The sequence below is a fragment of the Vidua chalybeata genome, chromosome 2 (assembly GCF_026979565.1).
Source record: "Vidua chalybeata isolate OUT-0048 chromosome 2, bVidCha1 merged haplotype, whole genome shotgun sequence".
In the NCBI taxonomy this organism is placed as follows: Eukaryota; Metazoa; Chordata; class Aves; order Passeriformes; family Viduidae; genus Vidua; species Vidua chalybeata.
The window spans coordinates 35,530,527-35,555,404 of record NC_071531.1 but is presented as its reverse complement, the minus strand read 5'-3'; the positions used below and the strand labels follow the sequence as shown (position 1 = coordinate 35,555,404).

The following is a 24,878-nucleotide window of genomic DNA, read 5'->3' as shown; positions in this document are numbered from 1 at the left end:
GTTGAGATAGTTTGTGCTCCAGTCCTATTTCTCATAAAATCAGCTAGCTTTAATGAGAATTATCATACTCAGAACTAGACATATTATTTTCCCAAGCTTTTCTAAAAGACTGCTGACAGCTGCTGAAAGATGACAAAGTACCTTTTTACTTCACAAAGCTATTTAATTTCTTCTTCACAATGACAAAGTTTCTGGTAGTTTGTCCTCGGTGCTTATAGTTAAATTTTGAAACCACTCCTTCACCAAACTAATATGAGTAGACAATAATAATAAAAAAAGGACCATTCACCATAAATATGCTTTTGCCAATCTCTTGTCAAGACTTGGCTAGGGCTGAACCCAGAGATCTTCTATTTATGCACTATGCCCATGAGCAATTCCTGAGTAAAGATTATGGGATAGCAAATTGAGACATATGTGCTACCATGATTTTTTTTGGGTGCATGCCTTTACCTGTAGCACGGCTCACTGAAGTCAGCATGACTCTGAGCCCAGCTGGAAAAGCCCAGCCTGAGCAGGGCTTATCATGGGGCTGTGGCACTGATGAGACATATTGTGAAAGCTGAAGTAAGGACCAGGCACCTTCAGAGGCCCCTTGTTTAGGTGACTCTTCACATGTATCTTGAATTTCCTAAAAACTAGGTCTACTCCAAAAATTAGTTTTGCTTGTGCTTTGAATAGTCACTCAAGACAGGTTTCACTGTGTAAATTTGTGTGCATGTACTCTCTTCAGCTCTCATGGTAGGCAGGTATCTTCTGCGCAGAGAGGCAACGCTTGCAAAAAGGACATTCATTATCATAAATGCAGAGAGAGCAGAAGACAATGCTTTGTCCCTCACTCTTTAATAGAAGAGTATAACTATATAAGCTGAGAGTCACAACGTGTACCAGATGACACCTGCTATCTCTGCTGTTTGAAATACACTTCTCATTCTTTTATTCTTTCTTCTTTAATCATGCAGAATAATATTATTTTTATCTCTCAAGAAGAAATATCTTTGTTTTGTTTGTAATTATTGTTCCACAGATTCTTTGGCAGCTGATGGCTTGATTTCATAATTTATGGAACTAAAACTTCATCCTAACGTTTTGTTGGTTTTTTGTCTTTAGATTATGGTGTGCAGAAGGACAGCCTTCACCTGCTATAGAAAAAAAAAAAAAAAGAAAAAAGATACTGTCTCTTTAATGAAAGAAAAGCAACAATATACTGTATTACTGAATGCAAATGCAATAAGGAATAACATATAGCTCTGGTTATGTTATATGACATTTGGCTTAGCAGTATTAACATATTGCACAAAATCTGCATTCTCCCTATTGCAGAAAATAAGACGATAAAAGACATGGGAAATTAATTTCTTCCATATGATCATAAAATAAATATTCTTTTTTTTTTCTTTTTCTTGTCATCAGTCATTTGCAGAAAGATTTTAGTGTTACTTCTTTGTTAAGCCAGTTCTTTATCATGTATGTATTAGGCATACAGTACAAGTAGAAATGGAACAAGATGGCAGTTATAGCAGTGGCAAGATGCAAATTTATTCTGAAAAAAAGTAATATGTGCACAATATCAAGCATGCTTAAGTTTGTGCCAGGAAAACTATTACGAATGAAGAATGGATGGGATGGAATTTTGCATCATACATGATTACATGTTGCTTAACTTCATAGAAGAGTCTTTGTCTACTCCTGATGTCCCAGGTGTCACCAAGAGAAGCTGCTTACCACACTGCTAGAGTGAAAATGGCAACAGATACCCCAGCAGTATTCAACTGCAACATGACTCTTTGTTTCAGAAATTAAAGAAATAGACCTCAAAAAGATGACAGAGAAAATTCACAGACCATTGAACTGCAGGCACTAACTCCAGGTAGGGAGAGGGGGATGAATTTATTACATCTTGTATTTGTAATTGAAAGTCTATAATTGTTTTCAGCTTCATTTTCCCCAAGTTTAATCAGGCTACATTATGTATGTGACGTTGTTGTCACTGTTTTTCCTCCTGTCTCTCTCATATTGTATGACACATGACTGAGTGTAGCCAAGCAGTGGAGGAGTAATTTTTCACTGACACCACTTGAAAACATTTTTATAGAAAAATGAGGGATGAAGAATGAAGAAGAGAAGAAAAGAAGAAATAAAATACCTTAAAGATAGATCTCTACATTAATTCACCATGAAGCAAAAGAGAAATAATAAAAACTCTTCTTCAGATGCCAATTCAATCAAGATGAACCAGACTAGGTACTGTATTGGTACTGTGTAAAAATAATGACAGTGAGCAATGGTGTGAACAAAAAACCATGAGGAACATCACAAAAATGGAAGTTGGATGGCCTTTGCACAGCAGAGGTAGATAAAGGTTATAACAAACTGTTTACTGACCATGTACACTTACTAGAATTAAGAGGTCAGTTGAACAAGAGCTCACCTAGTAAGAGCTTTCTCAGTAGTGTGACTTATCAGCTGTTGTACAGTACCAGAGCACTGCCCAGTTATTGCTCCTCACTTTTCAGTAACATTTCTGTCCTTCAAAAGTCTACATTCTACCATTAGTTAAGGCTTTTTCTTTTGCATTTCTACATTTTCCCCCAATTTTGCATCAATTCACTGTAATTAATACATGTGCCTCTAAAAGAAAAGAAAATAAATAAAAAAGCACCATGTTTTATTGAACAAAATATAGCATGTGCAAGGAAGGGAAGGGAGGAATTATAGAAACAAACCAGTGCTGAAGAATTTCGCATTAGCTGGTGCTTTTTGTAGTTGACATATTTGCACAGATCGTTTTAGGCTCCTCAGTCCAGGTTGTAGCAAAACACTATCAAAACAAATACTCTTGCAAAATATTTGAGCTTCGCAGCTTAACATGTGCATCTTGAACCGCTTAAGCAGCATGGTTATCTTCTTTTTGTTTTTCTCCAGAATTTAACAGACCGTAAATTGTATACAAAAACGCATTATGCACCAGTGATTAAATGTTCTTACAACATTAATATTTATCAAGGGGTATTTCATAGCTAGAAAGTAGGTAACTATATTTTATTTCCTAAGAGAACATTTTCTATAGTTTTCCTTCATTTCCCAGCTACACAGCAAACATCTCTAAAGTGCACTTCCCAAGTGTAGTTAGAGAATAGGAAGGAATGTAAAGTTTTTAAAAACAGCCCTTATTAACTTTTCCTTCCATAGATTCTACTGTAAACTCTAAAAAGCCTTTTTAAAAAGCAAATTCTCATACACTCAGCAGGTGAAATGTTCCCACAAAAAATAAAAGTAAACAAATTCAAAACCACCCCAAACAATGAAAAACCAGCATATTACAATCTTTTCTCTTGACTACTCATATCCTAGTATATATTTACTGTTTTTATTGCACATTTATGAAAACGGTTGTCCTATATATTAAAAGAAAAATAGTTTCTTTATCTGTGCTAACACATTCTTGTGCATCCTTAATAAACTAGTTGCTTTCAACAATACGTAGGTAATAGCAAAACAATGTAATCAAACCAAGGAGATAATTTGCATTGTAGATGTTAAAAGACTTCTAGTATAATTCAGTTGCAAAAAAAAGAGTTGAATTTTGGAAGTTCTTGGCTCCCATTTGTTATGGAAAGCTGCTGGTTGTGTGACAGCAGGAGAACTCAAAATGTGATTCACAATGAATGTCAATCCTTCACCTCCAATATGAAGGTTTCCCCAATATTCAACTTGCTGAGCATAACTGGTTTTACTTAACATATCTAGAAAAGGCTGCTCCTGTTCAACTGACCAGTGAGAAAGGACTGGACTTCTTCAAAACGGGTATTAGAGCAACAGTTTGTTATATATTTCTTCATACTTTTTAACTGTCCGATCCCACCTTGTAAGGAGAGCACTTGTTTGTTCAGCTAAAAGGAACCCCCTTCATGCTCCTTTTGGGTTTGCTCAGTCAACTGTTTTGTGCAACAGTGGCAGAGGCACACGGGAATTGTGTACCCATTCATTGTGATTACACAGACAGAAGCAAATGTATGTTATCTGTGACGGTAGATGGGAAAGGGAAAGGAGATGAATGGTTCCCATGGATAAGAGGACAGTAAGGTTTGTTTGGGGTTCTTGTGGTTGCTTTATTTTTTTTTCTTTTCTTTTTCTTATTATTTTCTCTTTTTGGTTAAATTTTGTTTTTTTGTTGTTTATGTGGGTTTTCGTTGGGGTTATTTGTGGTGTTTTTTGGGGTTTTTTTTGGTTTGTTTGTTTTTTTTCTGTTTTTTTTTGTTGTTTTTTTTTGGTTTTTTTTTTTTTTTTTTTTTTTTTTTTTTTTTTTTTTGCTATGTCATGAAACCATAGCAGTCATTCCTCTAATAGAAACTGACAGGACATAAAAGACAGAACTATCAGATGAACACACACAATGACTAGAAATATATCGACAGAGAAAAGACTTAATTTAGCTTTGAGAAACTGTCCCAAAAATAAAATCCTGTATTAACAAGTGCAAAAAACAAACAAAAAAAAAAAGAAACTCCAAACATTAAAACACAGTGTATAAAATGGTGTGAGAAAGTTAAGTCACCAAACAGCCTTTTAGTCAATAAAAAGCTGCATTTGTGTGTCCTTGTTGTTTGGGTAGCGGCCCATTCTTTTCGTTTTACCCAAAAGGTCATTCAAGAAGAGCTCTGAGGGTAAAGCACTCAGTCCTTGCTAGTTTTGACTCTAGTAATTTGGGCCTGTTGTGTTTCTATCATGTAAGATGAATCCTTTCTTTTATTCTTCATTGGTTGAATTATCTTCCAAAGTTGTTATGCTTCCAAAGCCCAGTCCTGTTGAGTTCTGTGCTGCTGAGACTGTAAGTACTGTATGTAAGAGAATTAATACAAGAACACACAGTTTAAGTCTGCTGTTACACAGTCTTGATGCTGATGAAACTGTGAGCGATGTCCTGTGACACATTGTTGAGCCACTTGTTTTTATAGTCCCTTTGGGTTGATGATCTGATAATAGTCCCCATCTGACATCACAGCATTCTGGTTCTGCATTGGTTGGATAGTTTTCATAGAGCCCTGTAGGGTAAACACAAAAGAAAAATAAATACCAGGCACAAGGATTGGCAGAAATAGTAGCTTGAAGGAACAGTTGACATTTAGTCTAAGCAGTTGAATCCATATCTTTGAGGCCCTCAGAAGTTCTGTCATTCTGAAGGTCATTCAGCAGAAGTATGACACTGAGCATGATTGTGTAAAGAAGCAACATTAAAAAGCAATTGATATTTGAATGATAAGGGTGTTTGAATTCTTCCTTTCTGGAAAGTAACAACCAATGATGAAGTAAGAACTAATCAACCAGGATGTTTCCACAAAATTTGGCTTTGAAATTCTTCTTTCAGTATGTGAGCACATAAAGACAGGCATTAAATAACAAAAAATGATGTACTGATGATATTGGCTATTTTGGTTTTCAAACCTTTGTAAATTAAACTGCATCAGAGGAACAGCTTCCAAACAGAGCTGTTCAGAACCTATTTGTTTATCCTACCTCATCTGAGTTCTTCCACCTAAATATTGCCTTCAAAATATCCCAGACATGAAAACAATCTGTCCTTGCCACACAATGGATCTCTTGATGTCTCTGATTATACAGATAGGTCATTTTTGCCTTTGAACTTTACTGAGTTCAAATGATCTGATTATGACTTTTTGAACATTAAGAGAAACTATCTTTTTGGAAATTGCCAGTGTTCTCTGCATTACTATATAGAATAACATAACCAGAGTGTTCTGTTTGCTTCTCATGTACCTTTTCCTCTGATAACTTAAAATAAGCGAATTTGGCCATTTAACTAGTGTTCAAATGCAAGAATAGCTAACATAATGGACAAACACCTTTTTTTCCATTTAAACTGATCTTAGATTAGATTCTGCAGTGAATAGTATACTCTATGGTAGAACTAGGTTTTCCTAGGAAAAAAAAATCTATCTGTGATGAAATATTAGGATAGTGATTTTGAAAGCAGCTTTATTTTTTGGAACAAGATTACATTTTCTCCAAAATATCACAACAACAATATTACTTTGAAACAGCAATTTAGGTGTAACATTCTGAGGTCCAGGCATTAGATTTCTTGCACTTTGTGAATAATCTGTAAAGAAAAGCAGTACACCTTAAGATATGATAAACCTGAATGCTTTGGTTCCTACCTTCATAAACAAAAAATGTGTTAGGTATGTTAAGAATGGTAAGATGCCTAGATTGACACATTTTTGCATAGCTGACACAATTTTCTGCTATGCTGTATCTAAGTCCAAACAAAGTTGCATTTGTTTTTTGATTTAACCAAATTTTTAAAGATACAGCAATGAAAGCAACTTGTTTCATGTTCTGTAAATTCAGAGTTTATGCTATACTAAACCTGACGAATTTTTCTACTTCTGCAGTCAGAAACCTAATGCAGCATTCCAAAGGTTGAAAATTATTTATTCTCACTCTAGATCATAGTTGAAAGAATCACATTTTTATTTAAGAAATTCTATTGCATTTTGGAACTTCTGGACAATTGTTCACTGAAGGTATAGTAAAACAGTCTTATTTTCTGAGACCTGTTTTTAAACATTGCAACATATAGGCAATGCCTCCCAGAGCAGGGAATTATGATTTGTTCTGTGAACTGCAGCAGCTCAAATGATTAGTAGTAATTGAAGAGACACAGAGAATGGCTAATGCTTTGATCCCACTGAGGCTTGTTTACTTTTTAAACTGTATTTTCTGCCTTTCTTGTTACTGGAAAACCCAGACTTTGAAATCAAAGCTATGTATATAAGTGGGCAATCAAAAGGTATTTAAATCGTTCATATGCACTTACTGAATTATAAATAAATTAATGACAACTCTACATTCAAAGATGAATTGAACTTTTTCCTTAATGTAAAATTACATTTCCTCTTTATTTCAATTCAGCAATTGAATTTAGGTTTTGAATTTGCAGTTACATATTAAATAAACAATTAACTACAGAGCCACTATTCATATGACAGTGTAGAAGATTTAGATAAATTCAGTAAGACCTTTTGTACTGAACACAACACATGTTCTTCACCACATACTTGTTTGTAGCCATAAATATAAGCTTTTGCCCCTTGTATGTAATTAGTCCATCTCTTAAGTCAGAGGTTTACAAATGTGTGATTTTTCTAGATATCCATCTGGCTACATCTCCTTGGAAAATCAAGGAGGAAAAACAAGTTTGTTCTTTTATCAAAATAGTCATAGAATCATAGAATGGCTTGGGTTGGATGGGACCTTAAAGATCATCTAGTTTCAACCTCCCTGCTGTGTACAGGGACACCTTCCCCTAGACCTGGTTGCTCAAAGCCCCATCCAACTTGGCCTTGAACACTTCCAGGGATGTGGAGTCCATAGCTTCGCTGGGCAACCTGTTCCAGTTCCTCACCACCCTCACAGTAAGGAATTTCTTCCTAAAATTCCTTCCTAATATCTAATCAAAACCTATTCTTTCAGTTTGAAACCATTCCCCTTGTCCTATCACCACTCAGTATTTTAAATAAAAGTCTTTTTCCATCTTTCTTGCAGGCTCACTTCAAATACTGGAAGGCCACAATTAGGGCAGCCTTTTCTTTTCCAGGGTGAAAAATCACAGTTCTCTTAGTCTTTCCTCACAGGAAAAGTGCTCCATTCCTTTGATCATCTTCGTGTCCCTCCTCTGGACTTGTTCCAACAGGTTGATGTCCTTTCTGTGCTGAGGACCTCTGAGCTGGATACAGTATTCCAGGTGAGGTCTCACTAGAGCAAAGTAGAGGGGCAGTGTCACTTCCTTTGCCCTGCTGGCCATTCTGCTTTTGATGCATGTTTGGCTTTCTGAGCTTTGAGTGCACATTGCTGGACCATGTCCAGCCTCTCACTCACCAGAACCCCTAAGTCCTTCTGGGCAGGACTGCTCTTGATCTGTTCATCCCCCAGCCAGTTTTTACATCGGGATTGCCTCGACCCAAGCACCTTCTACTTGGTCTTGTTAAACCCATGGGATGCCCATGGGCCCACTTGAGCTTGCTTAGGTCTTTCTGGATGGCATCCCATCCTTCATATGTGTCAACCACTCCACTTATCTTGGTATCATCTGCAAATTTACTAAGGGGGAACTTGATCTCTTCATTGAGAATGATATTAAATAACACTTCAGTGTAGAAGACCACTCGGTTGGTCAGGAGGACTGGCCCTTGTGGAAGCCATGTTGACTGTCTCAAACCACCTCCCTGTTCTCCATGTGCCTTAGCACAGCTTCTAGCACAGGATCTGTTCAGTGATCTTCCCCGCCACAGAGGTGAGTCTGACAGGTTTGTAGTTCCCCAGCCTCTTCCTTGACCTATCAACTCTTACCCTTTTAAAAGGTGGGTTCAATGTTGTCCTTTTTGCAGTCACCTGGGACTTGACTTGATTGCCATGACTTCTCAAATATCATAGAGTGTGGCTTGGCAACTATATCAGCCAATTCCCTTGGGTCTCTGGGGATGTAACTCATTGGGTCTCAAAGACTTGTGTACATTCATGTTCCTCAGGAGATCATGAACTTGAACTTTACTTACGGTGGGAGGGGCTTTAGCTCCAGTCCACATCCTGCTGTCTGTCCAGTTAAAAGATACAGGAAGAGAGGTTGCCATTCAAGCCTGAGGCAAAACTGTTGTTGAGTACCTCAGCTTCCTCCTCATCCACTGTTATCAGTTTTCCAACATTGTTTATAGGGATACACCTTCTTTGGCCTTCCTTTCCTTGTTAATATATGTACAGAAGCCCTTTTTTTTTTATTCTTTGCATGCCTTTAAAAGTTCAGTTCCAGCTTTCTCTTGACCTTCCTTACCCCATCCCTACATGACCTGATTTCATCTCTATGCTTTACCAAAGTTACCTGTCCTTGCTTCCACTGCCTGTGCATTTGCTTCTCTCCCTTTTATTTGATTGGTATTTTTGTTTAAATATTAAATACATGGGTATAAGAAATAAAAATTATATTTGTACCCACCAAACTATGAAGGATTCCCCCTTCCTCTCTTGTCTTTATAGTTCAGTTTGTAGACAACATTATATTAATTGGATGTTTAGTAACTGTATTTCTGAGGCTGACCAGTCATCTGTTACTGGCTTGGCATCTATTTTGATTTTCACTTAAAATTCTCAGTTCTGTGTCTCCATTTACCAAGTTTTCCAAGCACTCAGTCATATTTCATCAACAGAAATCTTAGTCCATATGGAAGTACTTGGACATTTATTATAATCAAGGATCTAGAATTTGCCAATAAACTTTTTGATTTCAAACCATTCTCCAGAGAGATACAGTATCATGCACAAAGGTCATGCAAAAACTCTTTTCTTTGCAATCAGGTTTTTTTCCACATGAAGATAATATTTTGGTGATCAGCACAGAAGTTACAACTGTAGGGGCTGCGTGTTACTAATGCTGATGCAAGTATTAAGGCTACTGGTTCCACTGAGATTGTTAATGGAGACATGAAGTGAGAAATCCTGTATGTCCTGCTTAGTTGAATCAGACTGAAAGAAAAAGGAGTGACAGCATGAATATCATATTCACTTTATAGAATGTGCCTTGGGGGAAAAGCAGCAAAGCCAAAAAAAGTTCTTACACAAAAATTGAAATCACAAAGACAGTTGATGCATGCATGGTCTGCTGATCAGCTAGAACACCATCTAACTCAGAGACTGCTGTGGTTTCTGCCTGAGCAGTTGCAGGAAGCAGCCTGTAAAAGTAGTGGTTGCATTCCTACGACTCTTAGCACTTTCAGGATGTGTGACTCTTGTGGCTGAATTTGAATCTGCAGCAGGTGGTCTGACTTGGCTTCTTGGATTATTTGTAGAGAAAGAGTTATGGAGCCATAATATTCTGCTTTATGGGAAACTGATCCGGTTGATATATGTGTTGTCATTGCTGGATAAGTATTTGGGAAGCCACAGACACAAAACAGATCTTATGATATGTTATGCTTTTTCCTCTTTTGCTTTCTGTAGAACCCTAACCTGTGTTCATTTTTTACATAGATTTCTGATTATTTTTGAGAGGTATATGAAGCTTCTTGTGCTTGAAGAAAAGACCTTGAAACAAGATAAGTGGATATAGTATACCAGAAGTTTTGAATACTCCATTTTATTGTGAAGCCCAAAGTAAATAGTGTCTGCCAAGAGCGATCCATCCAGCATTGACATCATTGTATCAGTGAATGCCAGCACTCTGCATGGCATTTCTGTTTCTGAGGAACTATTTCTGAGATTTCAGTATTAACATTTTCCAGCTACGGAAGTCAAGAGAACACATTAGATATTATATGACTAGATTTCACTGCTTTTGTACAACTGATCTGGAAGCCAGAACTTTTTGATCTTATCCAGATGGTCTTCTCAATTTCTAAATTGCTGTGTCTGTGACACATCATGATGATTAGACATGTATTTTATACCTTTCACATTTAAAAAAAATGAAACAAAATTATATGTAGAAGAATATTGAAGATAAAGAAATCATTCTTTATTCAAATAGTTTATTCTTAAACTGGTGAATAATACTGTTCAGCTTTTTTGAAAAGGCTAACTTCTATTAGTCAATTCCAATTGTTGGAGGAAATCTGGGTTTGGGATCTGTGTTGTTGTGTTTTAAGATATTTTTATCACTATATGTTGGTTATTATTTCAGATACTCCACTCATGAACATTTTTTTTATGTACATGTGCCCACATTCAATAGGAATTAATAGTGTTTCTTCATTATACATGTATTTCTTGCCTAAATTATGCATAGGGCTAATTTCCTGCTGCTAGTGTAAATCAGTGTTACCGCTCTAAAACTGCTGCTGCAAGTCAGACAGATGAGTAAATAGCTGACTCTCAAAACTATACAATGAAGATTTTTACCTCTACACTTTTGAGATACAGGAAAACTTGCTTCTAGAAAGCATTTGTCTTTCTCCAGTCCCTCTCCAATTTTGCTTCTATATGTAGAATTTTTGACCAAAAGGATGTACTACTGAGATATGATAGGAAAGGATTATACATATCTAAGTACTGTGTCACCATAGAAAGTCTAGGAATATCAATAAGTAAATTGTCTGGATCATTATTTTAGGAGAATAATATTTACAGCTAATAAACCTGTTATCATATGGGACCTCGTTCATGGTAAAGCCCCAATACTCAAAACTAGAACAACACTAGACTCAAAAACATGAGCTATTTAGTTGACAGATTTTGCTGCAAAAATAATGTCAAATTTTCCCTGTAAGCAGGTCCATGGCTAGTAATGATTTAAACCATGCTTATCAAACATAAAAGGGATTTGCCCTGCTGTCTGCATTAGCTTAATATTTTGATATTTTAGGACCTATTAAGAGGTGCAGACAGAAGGCAAATGACACATTATAAGATATTTTTAGAGGAAGAATTTGGATCAAATATATGGGTTTTTTGAATTTGCCAAGAACAACATAAAGCAGATTAAATTCAGAGGTATTTTCTCTTGTATTGTTCTACAAAATAGATAGATTGTATTCCTTTCTATATATCAGATTTTCTCAATGAAATTGCTTTTCAAATTGCACTGAAATCAGGGCATCTGTTTTGAAAAAGACACACTATAACTTAACTTGTTGGTGAAACCCAGTCACACATCTGCCCCACAAGAGGAAGCTGCAGTTTACAGAATTTCTTCTAATACTTTTGCTGAGTTGTGCTAGTCATCAAACTTCTTCTACAGATTGATGAGAAGTCTCTGTGATAATTCTCACTATGTCTTTAGAAACATGATTGTGTGCTATGAAGCATGACTGACAGTGTTATTTCCAGTGAATTCTTTACTCTAAAGGAGGTGGAGTTTCCATGGAAGTGTTACTTTGCATGGATCACATAAACATATGTTACTGTTATTTGCCAAAAATTGATTCACACTGTGTTCCAAAAAACTCAGATGTTAATCAGAACACATAAAATTTGACACATGAAAGACATTAGTGACTTAAAGCACCTGAATCACCTGTCTACTTACCTCTTCTCTCCCTTTATTCTCTCCTTCTGATTCAAAAGTATCAGAAGTCTGTTTAACACAGGAGAACAGACAAATTTGATTCTCCTCTTGATGGCAGAAGACTCATTCTGATGGCACTGCTCTTAGGAAGTATTAAAGAGTGTCATGCTACTTTTGGAAGAAGTTAATGCAATACATCTCTGCCTTATTGCTGCTCACTACATTCTCTTCCTTTCCTTCGAAGAGGACCTCTCCTTCTCCATTAAATGCCATGACATCTATTGTACAGATAAAGAGTGTGAGTATGTGCCTGGGATTTCTGGCCTGAGACTTGATGCTGGGTGATGGCCCTGTTTTGCCACAGGGCACAAAGGGACCATAAGTCACGGTCATTTCAAAGAAAGCCCTTAGGACACAATTAGCCCTAAGCCTGCACTCTAAACTGGTCCAGACTTGGCACGTGGACAGCAGTTTCTCCAAACAGAACAGGCTGTATTAACAAGTAATTTTGGGAATATGAGAAGACCTGTACAATGAAGCAGCTGGTACTGAGTATCTATGTCATGTCAACCCTAAATGCCTCTGAAGGGATTTTTCCTCACTCTAGCTCTAGTGTAATTTTGTAGACCAAATGTGCATTAATGGCTGGCATAGGGTAGTATGGTGCTGTAGCCCATTCAGTTAAGGAAAAGATGACTACATTTACAATAGAAAACAATCCTGCTGGTATGAACACTGTTTTCTTAGAAGTTACAGTTAAAAACCTTGACCTGGAACTTCGCATGGGACTAATTCACTGTAATTTTCCATGTGTGTGTATGTACACCTGAAAACTATTGCTATCTCCCTCAAATGAGATTCTGGTTTACATGGGCAGTTCTAGACAGCTGAGCTGTAAAAAGAACATTGGATGAAACCACTGGAAACTTTAGTCATATGGATATGAACTCCAAAGGTCTAAACTGAAAGTAATCACTCAGTTTTAATGAATCTGAAAACCAGCAGGTTACAGCACAGTGCCTGATGGAAGGATCAACTTTTTCCTTCTGTGTCCTGGAAGAAAGTGGGCAAGAAGGGAACACTAAATTCTTTCTACCTAACTGCATATTTTCATAATCAGAACCACACTGTGATTCTGATTTTTTTGATTAGTGTCTTGAGTACTTTCTTTTGCACTGCAGTTGTTCCACACCCTCATGTGCATTTCTACAAAAGACAAGTTCTGGTGATACAAAATGAGGGTAGCATGCTTTCTCCCTTTCCTATTATAGGTTTTCTTTGGAGGTGATCAAGTTAGTCAGGAATTTCCAATAACTTGTTATTAATCCATATTATAAACCACAATTTATTTTCTTTTTAATTTAATTACAAATATAACAATGACTGAAGTATTTATTGGGGAAAAATAGCCAGTTCTATGCTGTTTTCTCATCATGAGGACCTTCCAAGGAAGGGTAAAGCCCTTGTTATTATATCATTTTACACCCTCCAGGCTGCAATCCTGGCCTGAAAGAAAAAAAAATAATAATTTGTGGGTTCCATATTGTCCACCAGTGCTGCCACGTCCTCATCTCCAGCAGATCTCTGTGCTCTGACTTACTACTGTGGTAGGACAGGATTGAAAGGGGAGGTGGCAGCTCGTACTGCCAGGGCACCTCCCAGCATGGAGTATGGAGCCACACCAACCTCTACCTGTCTGCAACTGGAAAATTACAGGTAATGTTTTTGTGTTCATCCTGAGCTCTGGGCTGTAGTCAACACCAAATAAAATCAGCTATCCCTTGCATACCTTCTCTTGTTACTTGACATCTAAATATAAAATATCTTTTTATCTTACTCTTTTGTGTTTTTCTAATGGAGAGACAGATCAATAACTAAAAATCTCAGGTGTGTGCCAGACAGAAACACAAAAAGTGCAGTAGGAGGTGTCCCTCAACACATGGGTGACCTTCTTTCAGCTGTTTTTTCTTTGAAAGGATTTCAAGTTATCTATCACAAGCTATGCTGGGGTAGAGTGTTTTGTCTGCTGTTGAGCTCACTGTACTTTGAATGAAATAAACCTGTTTTCATTACGCTGCAGAGAGGTATAATTCTTCATTCCTGCAGCAGATTATAGTCTAATTTCTCATTGTTTAGTGGCAGGAAGCACTCTTACAGTGAGCTGCTGCTTAATAAGGGTGAAAATGGGTCTGTATTCCAGACAGAGTTTGAATTGCTGCCTCATACCTGTCCTCAATATCTTCCCTTGCACACAACTCTCTAGGGTCAGCATACTGACTCCCATGTGTCTGTGAATACAAGCTCTACTCTGCCACTGCTGAGTTTGGGCTTAAGAGGACAAAAGGTTCAATCAAATATTTGTTAGTGGACAGCTGAGATGAGATTTATGTCACCCTGACTTTAAATGTCTGCAGTAAGACCCTGGTGTCTAACAGCAGCTACAGCAAATAGAGTACAGCCAGCGATGTCAGCAAGTCCTCTTGTCAGGCGCAGGTGCCTACTCAGGGTGAGTTAAATGGCTCTCAGCTCTACTGACTACAGCAATGACTCTAGGGAGAGCTTAGCCACAGAGTTTATTTGTAGATACCCACATTAACAATACCTGCAACAAAATGAGTTTAATCTTCCCCTAAAGCTGCTTTTTCATCCCAGACTGAGAGATGTCAGTAATCTTTTCAAAATCATCTATTTTGTGTGTTTTAGGAAGGAATTTGGATTATGAGTTATACTAGGAAAATGAAGAGATGGATATGTATTTCCTAACAGATTTTCTGAAATATATGCCAAGATGATTTTGTTTGCTGTTGGTTTGGTTTCTTGCCATTGTGTGTGTGTATGCATGCATATATGTGAATGTACATATAGATTGTGTACTTGTGGTAAATAAAATTTTTCCTAAGTCTCTCATTTCTACTATACTACCTTAAACTGGAAAATAATGCTCATTTTCTTACATATACATATTGGAAGGCTATTAATTTAAAAAAACTACATTGAAGTGCGTAGCACCTTATTGATGATTCAAAATTGTAACTCAGCACATTTTTTTGTTATATTTTCTTTTGCATATGGATGAATATTGCTTGATTGTGTGCAATAGGTTTAATTTCCAAGGAAAAAAATCAATAAATGCCTTGCTACCAGAATCACTTTAAATCTAAACACAGGGTATAAGGTGAAGTGAGTTGGCATGATCCTTATGCCTGCATCTAAGATGGTATACAGCATTTATGGATTTTTATAATTGACTGCTTTTAAGTAGCTTACCTTAGATAACTTATTTACTATCAAGATTTCCAGTGGAGCCCTAATTTAGATGTGAAGACAGTTTAATTTCTGATATTTTGATGAAGGTGTCAAATGATCTAAGTGTTGAAACTCTTTTTTGTCAATTTACTGGGAATAAGTTGCCTGAATATCTTCAGGATTCTCAGATGATGGTCTAAGCACCATAAGTCTGAAAATAATATTTGTATAAGCTGAAATTTTGTGTGGATGACTCCCATCTATTCCTGAAAATGTATCTGTGGTACCTGAGGTATACATTAATAATGCTTTTTAAAATTAAAAAATATTCATAAAATGTAACCAGACTCAATAGGAAACAAATAAAAATCAAACAAACAAAGTTTTTCACAGGTAAGCAACTGATTCTTAAGTGTCTTCACTAGTGAAATATATTTTCTTAAACATTTTTTGAGAGCTGCTGCACAATTTTGAATGCTGTGCTTCAGATTCTTGATTCATCTGGCATAAGAATGCAGGCAAACAAATGTGAATATACTAAAAACTGGACCCACCTTTTCTCTCTTTTTTTTTCTGAATATTGCATGACATGCAACCTCTTTATTCTGAGTATTACATGACATGAAGTAAAATGAATCCTCCACCAAATTATTAAGTGTAAAAAATAACCAGAATAATTTTTTTCTAGAAATTTTGTTTTGTAAAGCTGATGACTGGCAGGCTGTATCATAACTGTGCATTACTAGATCTGAGCTCAAATCATAGCACCTCCAAGAAATCTTTCTGATGTGGAATACCTTAAGGCTCTCAGAGTTAGAGCTAAATCCATGACATTGAGACTCATGAAAACAAGTGAAATTGTTTTTTCTGTACTATACCTGTACAGATGAAACTTGATAGTCCTCCATAGATGACATCATCATTATCTGGTAATATAAAGGGACACCTCGTTTGAACCTCCAAACAGTATTGCTTGCAAGGAATTCTGTTGCTGCAGTGAAACTGTGTGACTTCAAAATACTGGGAACAGAGCCAGGCTTTGTAGACAGTCTGGAAAAAAGAACCAGAAATATAGATGGATGACAATGGCACTGTCATTATTAGAAGAACATACTGTACTGTACACCTACATTAAGGCTGCTTTTGGAAGAAAATTTTGAGAGAATATCACCTGGGTAAAATATGCTCTTAACTTTTGACTGTCCTCCCACTTCAGAAATGAAAACTCCAGCGAAGTCATTTAAAAGCAACAGTTATTCAGGACTAGGCTTATGCTATTATATTATCTTAGTTTGTAAACAGTTATGTCTCTTAGATGTGACTTTTTATTAGACATGTGCATGCATGGAACACAGCCCTGTCCCTGTACCACCATACCTCACCCAGTTAGATCGTAATCTCATTTGAAGCTGGACAAGGACAAATTTATAAAAGTGCCTGCAAGAAAGAGTTGAAAGCTGGGCTCAGGCCAAGTCTGTCTTTATATCATCTAGAGCTAAGCTATCAGGTTGCAATAGATGGTGCTGCTTCCCTTAAAATAAAACCTTATCCAGTCCACAGCATTAAAACACACATTAGGGTACCTGAACACTAACAGCTGTAGACTAGGGAATAAACCTGCTGCAGAGAAAACCTATGTCTACATTTGGGTGCTAAAAGGAACCCTTTAAAGATGCTCTCATTGGATGCTGCATGGCTGTGGCTGCAGAACTTGTGATTATTGCAATTATTGTCACAATTTAAACAGAACAGTAAAATATACATGCTGGTTTTAATTTTTACTACCTTTTGTCTTCCAAACAATGATGTTTGTCATTAGTATTAAACTCTTTTGGACACAGAAATGTTTCATGTAAAATTAGGTTGGACACCAGGCTACAAAAAACCTGTGTGACTAAGTACAGAGAGATTTCCACTCAACTGTTTTGGAGTACATTATTTACTGTCTAGATGCTTGCTCTCTAGGTTGTTACATAACAAAAAAGAAAAAAAAAATCCTTTTTTGTATTTTTCAGTTATCTGAAAATCCTAGTAACTACCTTTCATTAAATATAGACTGAAAACCAATATAGTCAGCTCATCATTTCCATTCTTTCTAGGAATTATGTAATAAAAAAGAAAATTATAGATGAAATTTTTAAGCTGAGGAAACTAAAACACCAACACCTGAAATGACCAATCTAGATGAGAGTTTGGTTTGATATCAGTATGTTTTGTCTCACTGGTTATAATTTTACGAATGTCAATAGCAGCCTAAGTTGTATAACTAATATCAATGTAGTAGCCCCCAAATCACCAAAGTTTTATTTTAGATTGTTTGCAACAGTGGCAGGTATGTGTTAAGTTGCTAGGTGATACAATGAAGCCTTTATTACCAATCTATGGTTTGTGGTTATCTCTTTATAGCAGTTTTGTCTACTGCATTCTACAGAACATTAAAAATTCAATTTTAATTGCTTACTAAGGTTTCTTATCCACAGTAAATGATTAATGAAAAGGAAGACCAGGAGATGTGTGTACCTTTTGTTCTTAAATAAACTTTTAATCTGAAAGTGGTTTTCCCACTGTCATTTACATCACCCACCATGTTTCTGATGCTTCAGTTGCTTTACTGACATTTGCAACAGTAAATCATAAAATCACAGAATATACTGAGTTGGAAAAGATAAAGGTTCACTAAGTTCAACTCTTGGCTCTGCTCAGGACCATTCCCAAAAGTCACACCATGTGCATTGTCCACACACACTTCCTGAACTCTGTCAGGTTGGTGCTGTGACCACTTCCCTGGAGAGCCTGTTCCAGTTCTCAGTGATCCTCTGGGTGATGAACCTTTTCCTACCTAAACTTCCTCTGACACAGCTTCAGGCCATTTCCATGGCTCCTATCACAGGTCACCAGAGAGAAGAGATCAGTGCCTGCCCCTCCTCTTCCCCTCACAAGGAAGTTGTGACTGCCAGGAGGTCTCCCCTCAGTCTCCTCCAGGCTGAACAGACCAAGCGACGTCATCTGCTCCTCATATGGCTTCTCCTCAAGGCCCTTCATCATTTTTGTTGCCCTCCTTTGGATGTTATCTAATAATTTTATATCTTATGTTGTTGTAACCAAAATTGCATTCAGTATTCAAGGTTAGGTGAAATAAAGCAATAGCTTTTATATTTTTAATTAGTAATGATAGTCAATTGCTTGGAGACAGGAATGCTGGGTCTGGTAACAGTTATACATTCAAAGAGGTCCTTTCCTGATCTTAGACCTGTTTAGTATGACATATTCTCTTCATAAAATAGATCTAATAGAAGCAAGTTGGTTTATGACTCATATTTGAAAGTGTAAATCAGTTTTTAGGAAGTATATTGAAGAGTCTACCATACATGGTAACAAGAAAATGAGCAAAACCATGTGTCTACTGAAGCAAGACAGAACATGTTTATTCAGGAGCAGAACTAAATAATGCAATTGTGGGCTTCTATGAAGATTTTTGTGTATCCAATCTCCATTCATACACATCATCTTCCTGCTCTGATTCACAAGTCCTCAGCTTTGTCTCAAAATGACTTTTGAATTGTCCATATTTCTAAAGAGTGCATGAGTATACCTGTTCCCAAGATCTGTTTCTCAGATAAATGCCTCCCACTCTGTACCCTTCCTTATTTTCTTTAACCTGCAGCTGATTTCAAACTTGTCCATAGTCTATATTGATATTTTTAATATTCTGGTTCCCTTTTGCTCTGTTTTACCCAGTAAAGCTACACAGACTCCTAGACAAGGCACATTCATAATGTCTATCTGTCAGTCCACTGCCTTCACAGCTTTGACCTGTGTTAATTCTTACATTTCCAGAGAGTACTCAGCCATTATCTGGAAAACAGTATTTTCCAGATACAGCCATTATCTGCACACAGTAAGCAGTTATGTCTTTTTCTGGAGAAAAAGGAAAATTATGTAGGTGCTTGCAGTTGAGCTGTGCTGGGTTAGTTAGTAGGCCACAATGTGGTCCCTCTCTGCTCTTACCATTACAGACATGATTTAAAGGCCTGCTTTCCTAACACACATCCCAAATAATCTCTCCAACCCTTCCTGGACTTTCTAGGCACCAAAGGTATTACAAATACATCTTGCTTTCATGCTTAGATATATGTTACCCAGGAGAGAGTACAGAAGTGGGAGAACTGATCTGATATTTGTACATATAACTCGGCCCAACAGCATTTGCATGAGTCCCCTGGCTGACCCACTCAAGTAGGAAGATGCAGAGCAGTCCAAAGTTTTTCTCTTTTTCAGGAACAATGAGAGGTGGCTTTTTTAGATTTAGTAGAAGTCCATAATCTGGAACTGAATTTTCTTGACATTTCTTGAAATTTTCCAGTGAGAGTGAAGCTCTCACTGTATTATATGCTCATGCAAAGGAAACAAAGTTAAAAATAACTCCTAACAAAAACTGAACTAAATTGAGTTATAAGATAGCAAAAATATATACATTATAGAGAAAATGGAAGAATAAACCATTATCAATAGTTTCTGTAGAAAAAAGAGGAAATCTAGTGATTTAAAAAATAATTCAGAATTTTAGAAGACAAAATAATTTTTATTAAGAGAGACCTTATTCATTGAAGCAAAGCTATCAAAACCAAACAAAACTAACACATGAAGAAGATTTGTGATTTTTTTAGAATTACAAATTTTTCTATGCTTTATGATCTTTTATGCATGTTTCATATATATAATGTAGAAGAAAAAAATTGAATGGTCTTGGATTTTGAGCTGGCTTGGAAGATTATTGAAACCTTGAAATATTATTATAGTTCCTAACAGAAATCTCGCAAACTGAACTCAAAGAACAGTAAAAAACCTCATGTTTTTCTGTCTTTTTCTGTCTCTCATATTTTTTGTTTTGTTTTTACTCTTTTTTAACAATGGAAAGAACTAAGCTTAACTGGATTATTGATGCATCATGGCAACCACATACGTAGACTAGATACCTGAATATATATAAATATCTCATCTCTTTACCATCAACATAACTTTAGACACTGCATTTGAAAGAGATACAGTCCTGGCTATTAGATGAGACACTGTGATGGCAAGATGGTAGTATCCCATAAGAATAAAGTTATCTTTCATGTACAGAAGCAGAGATATAAAAATCTCAGGAGGATTTAGTGGCAATTTTGCTCACCTAAATAAATGAAATTTACCTTACTTTGGACCTGTAGGAAAAAAAATTAAGATTAAACCTTTGAACAAGTGCACAAAGTTGGGCACAAAGTGCTGGCTTTATATACCTATATTCATATGTCTGAGTGCCTATCTAGAATGATCGTCATCAAAATCATCTTGATAGTTTTAAATTATTAAAAATATTGTGATAAAAACTTATTATCAATTGGGCAGAATAATTTATTTTTTGGCATTCATTTTATTTCTACTGTACAAGTTTCAAGCAGAAGAGATATTTTATTACTTCAATGACCAGTAACCCAACACAAATATCCAGCTTCAGAAATTCAAAGAATTAAAGCATCACAAACAAACTAGACATTAAACTGCATCTACTTGTCCAATCATTAGAAATAATAAAAGAATTCAGAGTTAACAGGAATGTGGCTGGAAGAAAGCAAGTGTGTGTGTGTGTGTGTGTGTGTGTGTGTGTGTGGAGAATTTTGAGAAACTGGAAGGGCACATAGTGTGCTTTTTCTCTCAGGACATTAGGAAGAACACTTATTTTTGTCTGTGTGAAGACTGGCAGTCCTAGTCTTGTCTTTTTTTTTTTTTTTTGGATATTCTGTATCTCGTATCACACATGAGGTTAGATGGTGTCTGAGTTATTCTTTCTGGTCTTGAAAGGGAACCAGACAGAGCTCTTAGTTAATACTGTTACATTAATCACCTAGAGAGGGGCCAGGAGCTGCTGGCTCCCAGTGTGGACAGAATGGCTGGGTAGAACAGTGCATTGGCTGAGCACAGCCCTGGTCAGTACACCGGCAGACTTCCAACTGGCTGTGCAGCTGCACAAACTAATTTTGACAAGAGGACCTTTAAGGACCCCTCCAGCCCAGGCCATTCTATGATTCCATGATTCTAAGATTCAATTTACTGAGACTGAAACACCAATGGGAAGATAAAGCACCTTGTGTATATGCCCATAGTTTCCCTTCCTCCCCGTCTCATTCTCACTCACCCATACACGCATAATACATGTGATTCTGGATAACCTAAGTTCTGTCAAAACAGATTGAGCATGTAGCCTTAATCATCTGAGTCACACTGCAGGAGATGTCAGTAGAACAGAATGGCTCAATCCAAGCTCTACAAAAGCCATTTCTTCCTGGCTTTCAAGAGATGAATTCAGCTCGCTTCTGCCCCTTCCCCTCTTGTTTCTGACTGCCATTTCCAGGAAGTACTTTAACCACTTTCCATAGAAAATATTTTTTTCATTTCCTCACTGAGAAAATGTTTGATGTTTTGTCTGGGCTATCATAATAATTACACAAAAGGGAACCTACAAATCCTCAAATAGCTCTTACTGTGTAGATGTGGAAGATAGTGGGAGGAAGAGAAAGTAGGAAGAGAAAAGTCACAACAGAAATTCTCTCTCTGAAAATGTAATTTTTTCTGAATCAAAATAAATTTTAACTGCTTTTAACTGATGCTTTGTAACTATATCCATTGCTCACTATGAAAATGAAGTCTTCAAAGAGAGTACAACTGAATTATTTCATATGCCAGTTGGAAAGGAAGAAGCCTCTTATGACCTTGAGAGGTTTTGATCAGTGACACTTTCAATGACACCAGGAAATTGTACCTTATTGGAATAAAGGAATTGCTTTCAGAAAGTGTGATATAATTCCAGCTCAACTTCTCCCAAAGTTTGTGAGTATTTTGAGATAAATTCTGCAGTTCTTATGTATACTCAGGAGTACCTCAGGTTGTGACTGACTAATTAATTAATTTTTCCAAGAATATCCATAAAATAACCTGTTATGTAAGCTGAACTTTTTCAGAAGAGCTGGATGGAGAAGCAGCATTCGTTTAAAAATGAATAGTGATGTGGCCTTCAGGTTTTGATAAATTTCACCTTTGTGGTGCCTGGTACATGCAGTGACAGGCATCAGCTGTGTATGGACAATGAGATCTGAGTGAATCAGCAGTGTATGGACCATGAGATCTGCTTCCTGTCAGCCTCAGCTAGAGCATATGATTTTCTGTAACCCTAAAGATTCTAGTACAGAAGGTATCACTTATATGCAAAGGGTGATGTCTATTTCACATGTCTAATCTTTGCCTGACTCACAGTTAGGAATGTTTGAACTATTTAAAGGTATTATATGTGCATTTAAAGTTAGGCCATATGTTTAAATACCATGGTTAATTTTTTTTTTTTTTTTTTTTTTTTTTTTTTAGTATTCCACAATCTCAAATTGTAGACATTAAGAACAGTAATAGTACTTCATGCGTTGCCAATAACAGAGTTGGAGAAAAGCTACTGGCAAAGGCTAAAACACCTTTCAAACCCTTACTTCCACAAATAAAGATACTCACGAATTCACTTAGAACTGTGCCTGAACACTGACCAGTGTGGAGTTGTATTTTTAGGTTCCACTGTATGTATGTTCAAAATGGTTTATCCCTCTGTACCCCCCTTTGTGCCCTTTTGGTTCATTCCAGGTTTTCCCATCAGCACCTGTGTGTCCATCAGTCCCAAAAACCCTGACTCATGCCCTTGACCCCTCCCAGGTGACTTGTCCATCCTTCCCCTTTGTCTGGAGACTTCTGCCGGGGTCGCTGGTTGATGGACAATGGCCTGGGGTCCCTCCCCTCCTCCCTCCTAAGTGGATACCCCGGGTGTCCTTCCCTCGGAGGGCCACGCCCATGGCTTCTCCCATTGCCTGATCGGGTTTCCTGCCCTCCCTATATCAGGGCCTGCTCAAGGCCCAGAGCTCACTCACTTCTGGGGCCTCTTGGAGTGCAGTTGGGCTGTGGGGCTCTTCTTGGAGTCACAATAAATCTTGGACCTACCCCCAGAAGAGTGTCACCTCCTTCCTTGCCCGTGGGATCAGCAGTGTACTTGGACCCATGAAGGCACTCTCTAAAGCCCAGCTGGGTTCAGCAGGGAGTGCCTCTCACTGCCCTTCTCACCCCGAAAAGAGCTAGCCGGGGCTAGCAAGGGATCTGCACTTGCGAATTGGGGACGAGACGCGGCAGACCAGGCAAAAGATTAATATATTAAACACTATATATAGGAAATAAGGGGATGAGATTGCAATTATGGATTTTATGTAGCAATGAGGAACCTCAGAAGAGCACACCTATTTCTCCCAGTGATGAAAATTTTGCTGTAAAAGTCACTTCAAAAATTATGAGTGCTTTACAGAGCAAAGCAATGCCACATCTCTGAAGTGCAACCTCTAAAAGGCTTTTTAAACTCGGATCACCAGTATCACCAGGGTATTATGTGTTGGTTTGGAAGACAGTACATCTTCCTTAGGAAATACTTGGGTCAGTCTCAGTGCCTGCTTTGTGCATTAGAATCTGAGATACCATGTCAGATGATATCATCTGATACAAGCAGAGATGTCTGTTAGATAGCTTACAAGTGCATTTTATATTGACTGTGTAGCCAAAATATAGAAGGCTAACTGGTACAAAACCTGATTAAGTTTGACAACAGTAGTGTTACAAATGTGGACTCCCCAAGGAACTTTGTCATTTTTAAGCATTAAGGGCAGTCTGACTTCAGGAAGACTGTGGTTTGCATGTGTACTATGGGATAAAAATCAGCTTTTACAGAGAGCTTTCTACCCATGAGAGTTGCAGGACTGCTGTTGGCATTTCTCTTTTGCTGAGCTGTGTTCCCAGTCCCATTCCGAGACTTTGGGCAGCCTCCTGATAGGGTTAGCAAAGCACACAAATAATGCAGCAACAGTGACCATATAGGAGGGAACAATACCCTCCATAAGGTATTTTTACCAATGAATATCAGTGGTGCCATCAGTGACTAAACATTCTTCACTACATGCGGTAGGAAAGGTATAACAAGTGGCTTCAAATATGTGGTTTGCTGAAAATAAGGTATTTTATAGGAACAGTCTCTGAAAGGAGATTTTGTTGTTCTTAAGTTACAATTTTCATTTTGGTTCAGCACTATCAAAGTCAAATAATTTTGACTGGAGAATTATTTTTCATTTGGTTTCAAATATTTCTTTCTAAATAAACTATTCTAATTCTGTTTGTACACCCAAATATTCCTCATTAACCGTTCACTTAAATACATGTTGCATTATTGTATTTTATTTATTGATATTGATTCATAAGTGTTCTGCATTTGGAGAAGTTGTTTTGTATATGCATTCACATCAACCCTTACCCCTACCCCTACCCTTTTTTTTCTGAGGAATTTCAATTTTGTTTTTTTTTTTAATCTGATCCAGAATGAATAAAACATATCAATCTAAACTTCCTGTATAATAGACATTATATTTTCAAGTTATTCCATTCTGTGTGTATTTTTAAAATTCCTTGTGTTATAAGACCGTACCAGGAAATGAGAATATCTGTTTCATATTATGCATACTTATGCCTGAAATTTACAGTAATTTGGGAACAAACACATCTATTTTGT

At 37.0% G+C, this 24,878-nt stretch overlaps 1 protein-coding gene across 1 annotated transcript in view; it reads right to left on the bottom strand.

Annotated features, from left to right (window-relative positions):
* Positions 1 to 1,167: 1,167 nt before the first annotated feature.
* Positions 1,168 to 24,878, bottom strand: part of NALF1 (NALCN channel auxiliary factor 1) — a 435,482-nt gene continuing 411,771 nt past the window's right edge. Inside the window, exons 2-3 of the mRNA XM_053935490.1 lie at positions 16,141 to 16,312; positions 1,168 to 5,045 (exon numbers count right to left, since the gene is read on the bottom strand). Coding sequence (XP_053791465.1) covers positions 4,750 to 5,045; positions 16,141 to 16,312 — 468 coding nt within the window. The 3' untranslated portion in view covers positions 1,168 to 4,749. The remainder of the gene's footprint in view (positions 5,046 to 16,140; positions 16,313 to 24,878) is intronic.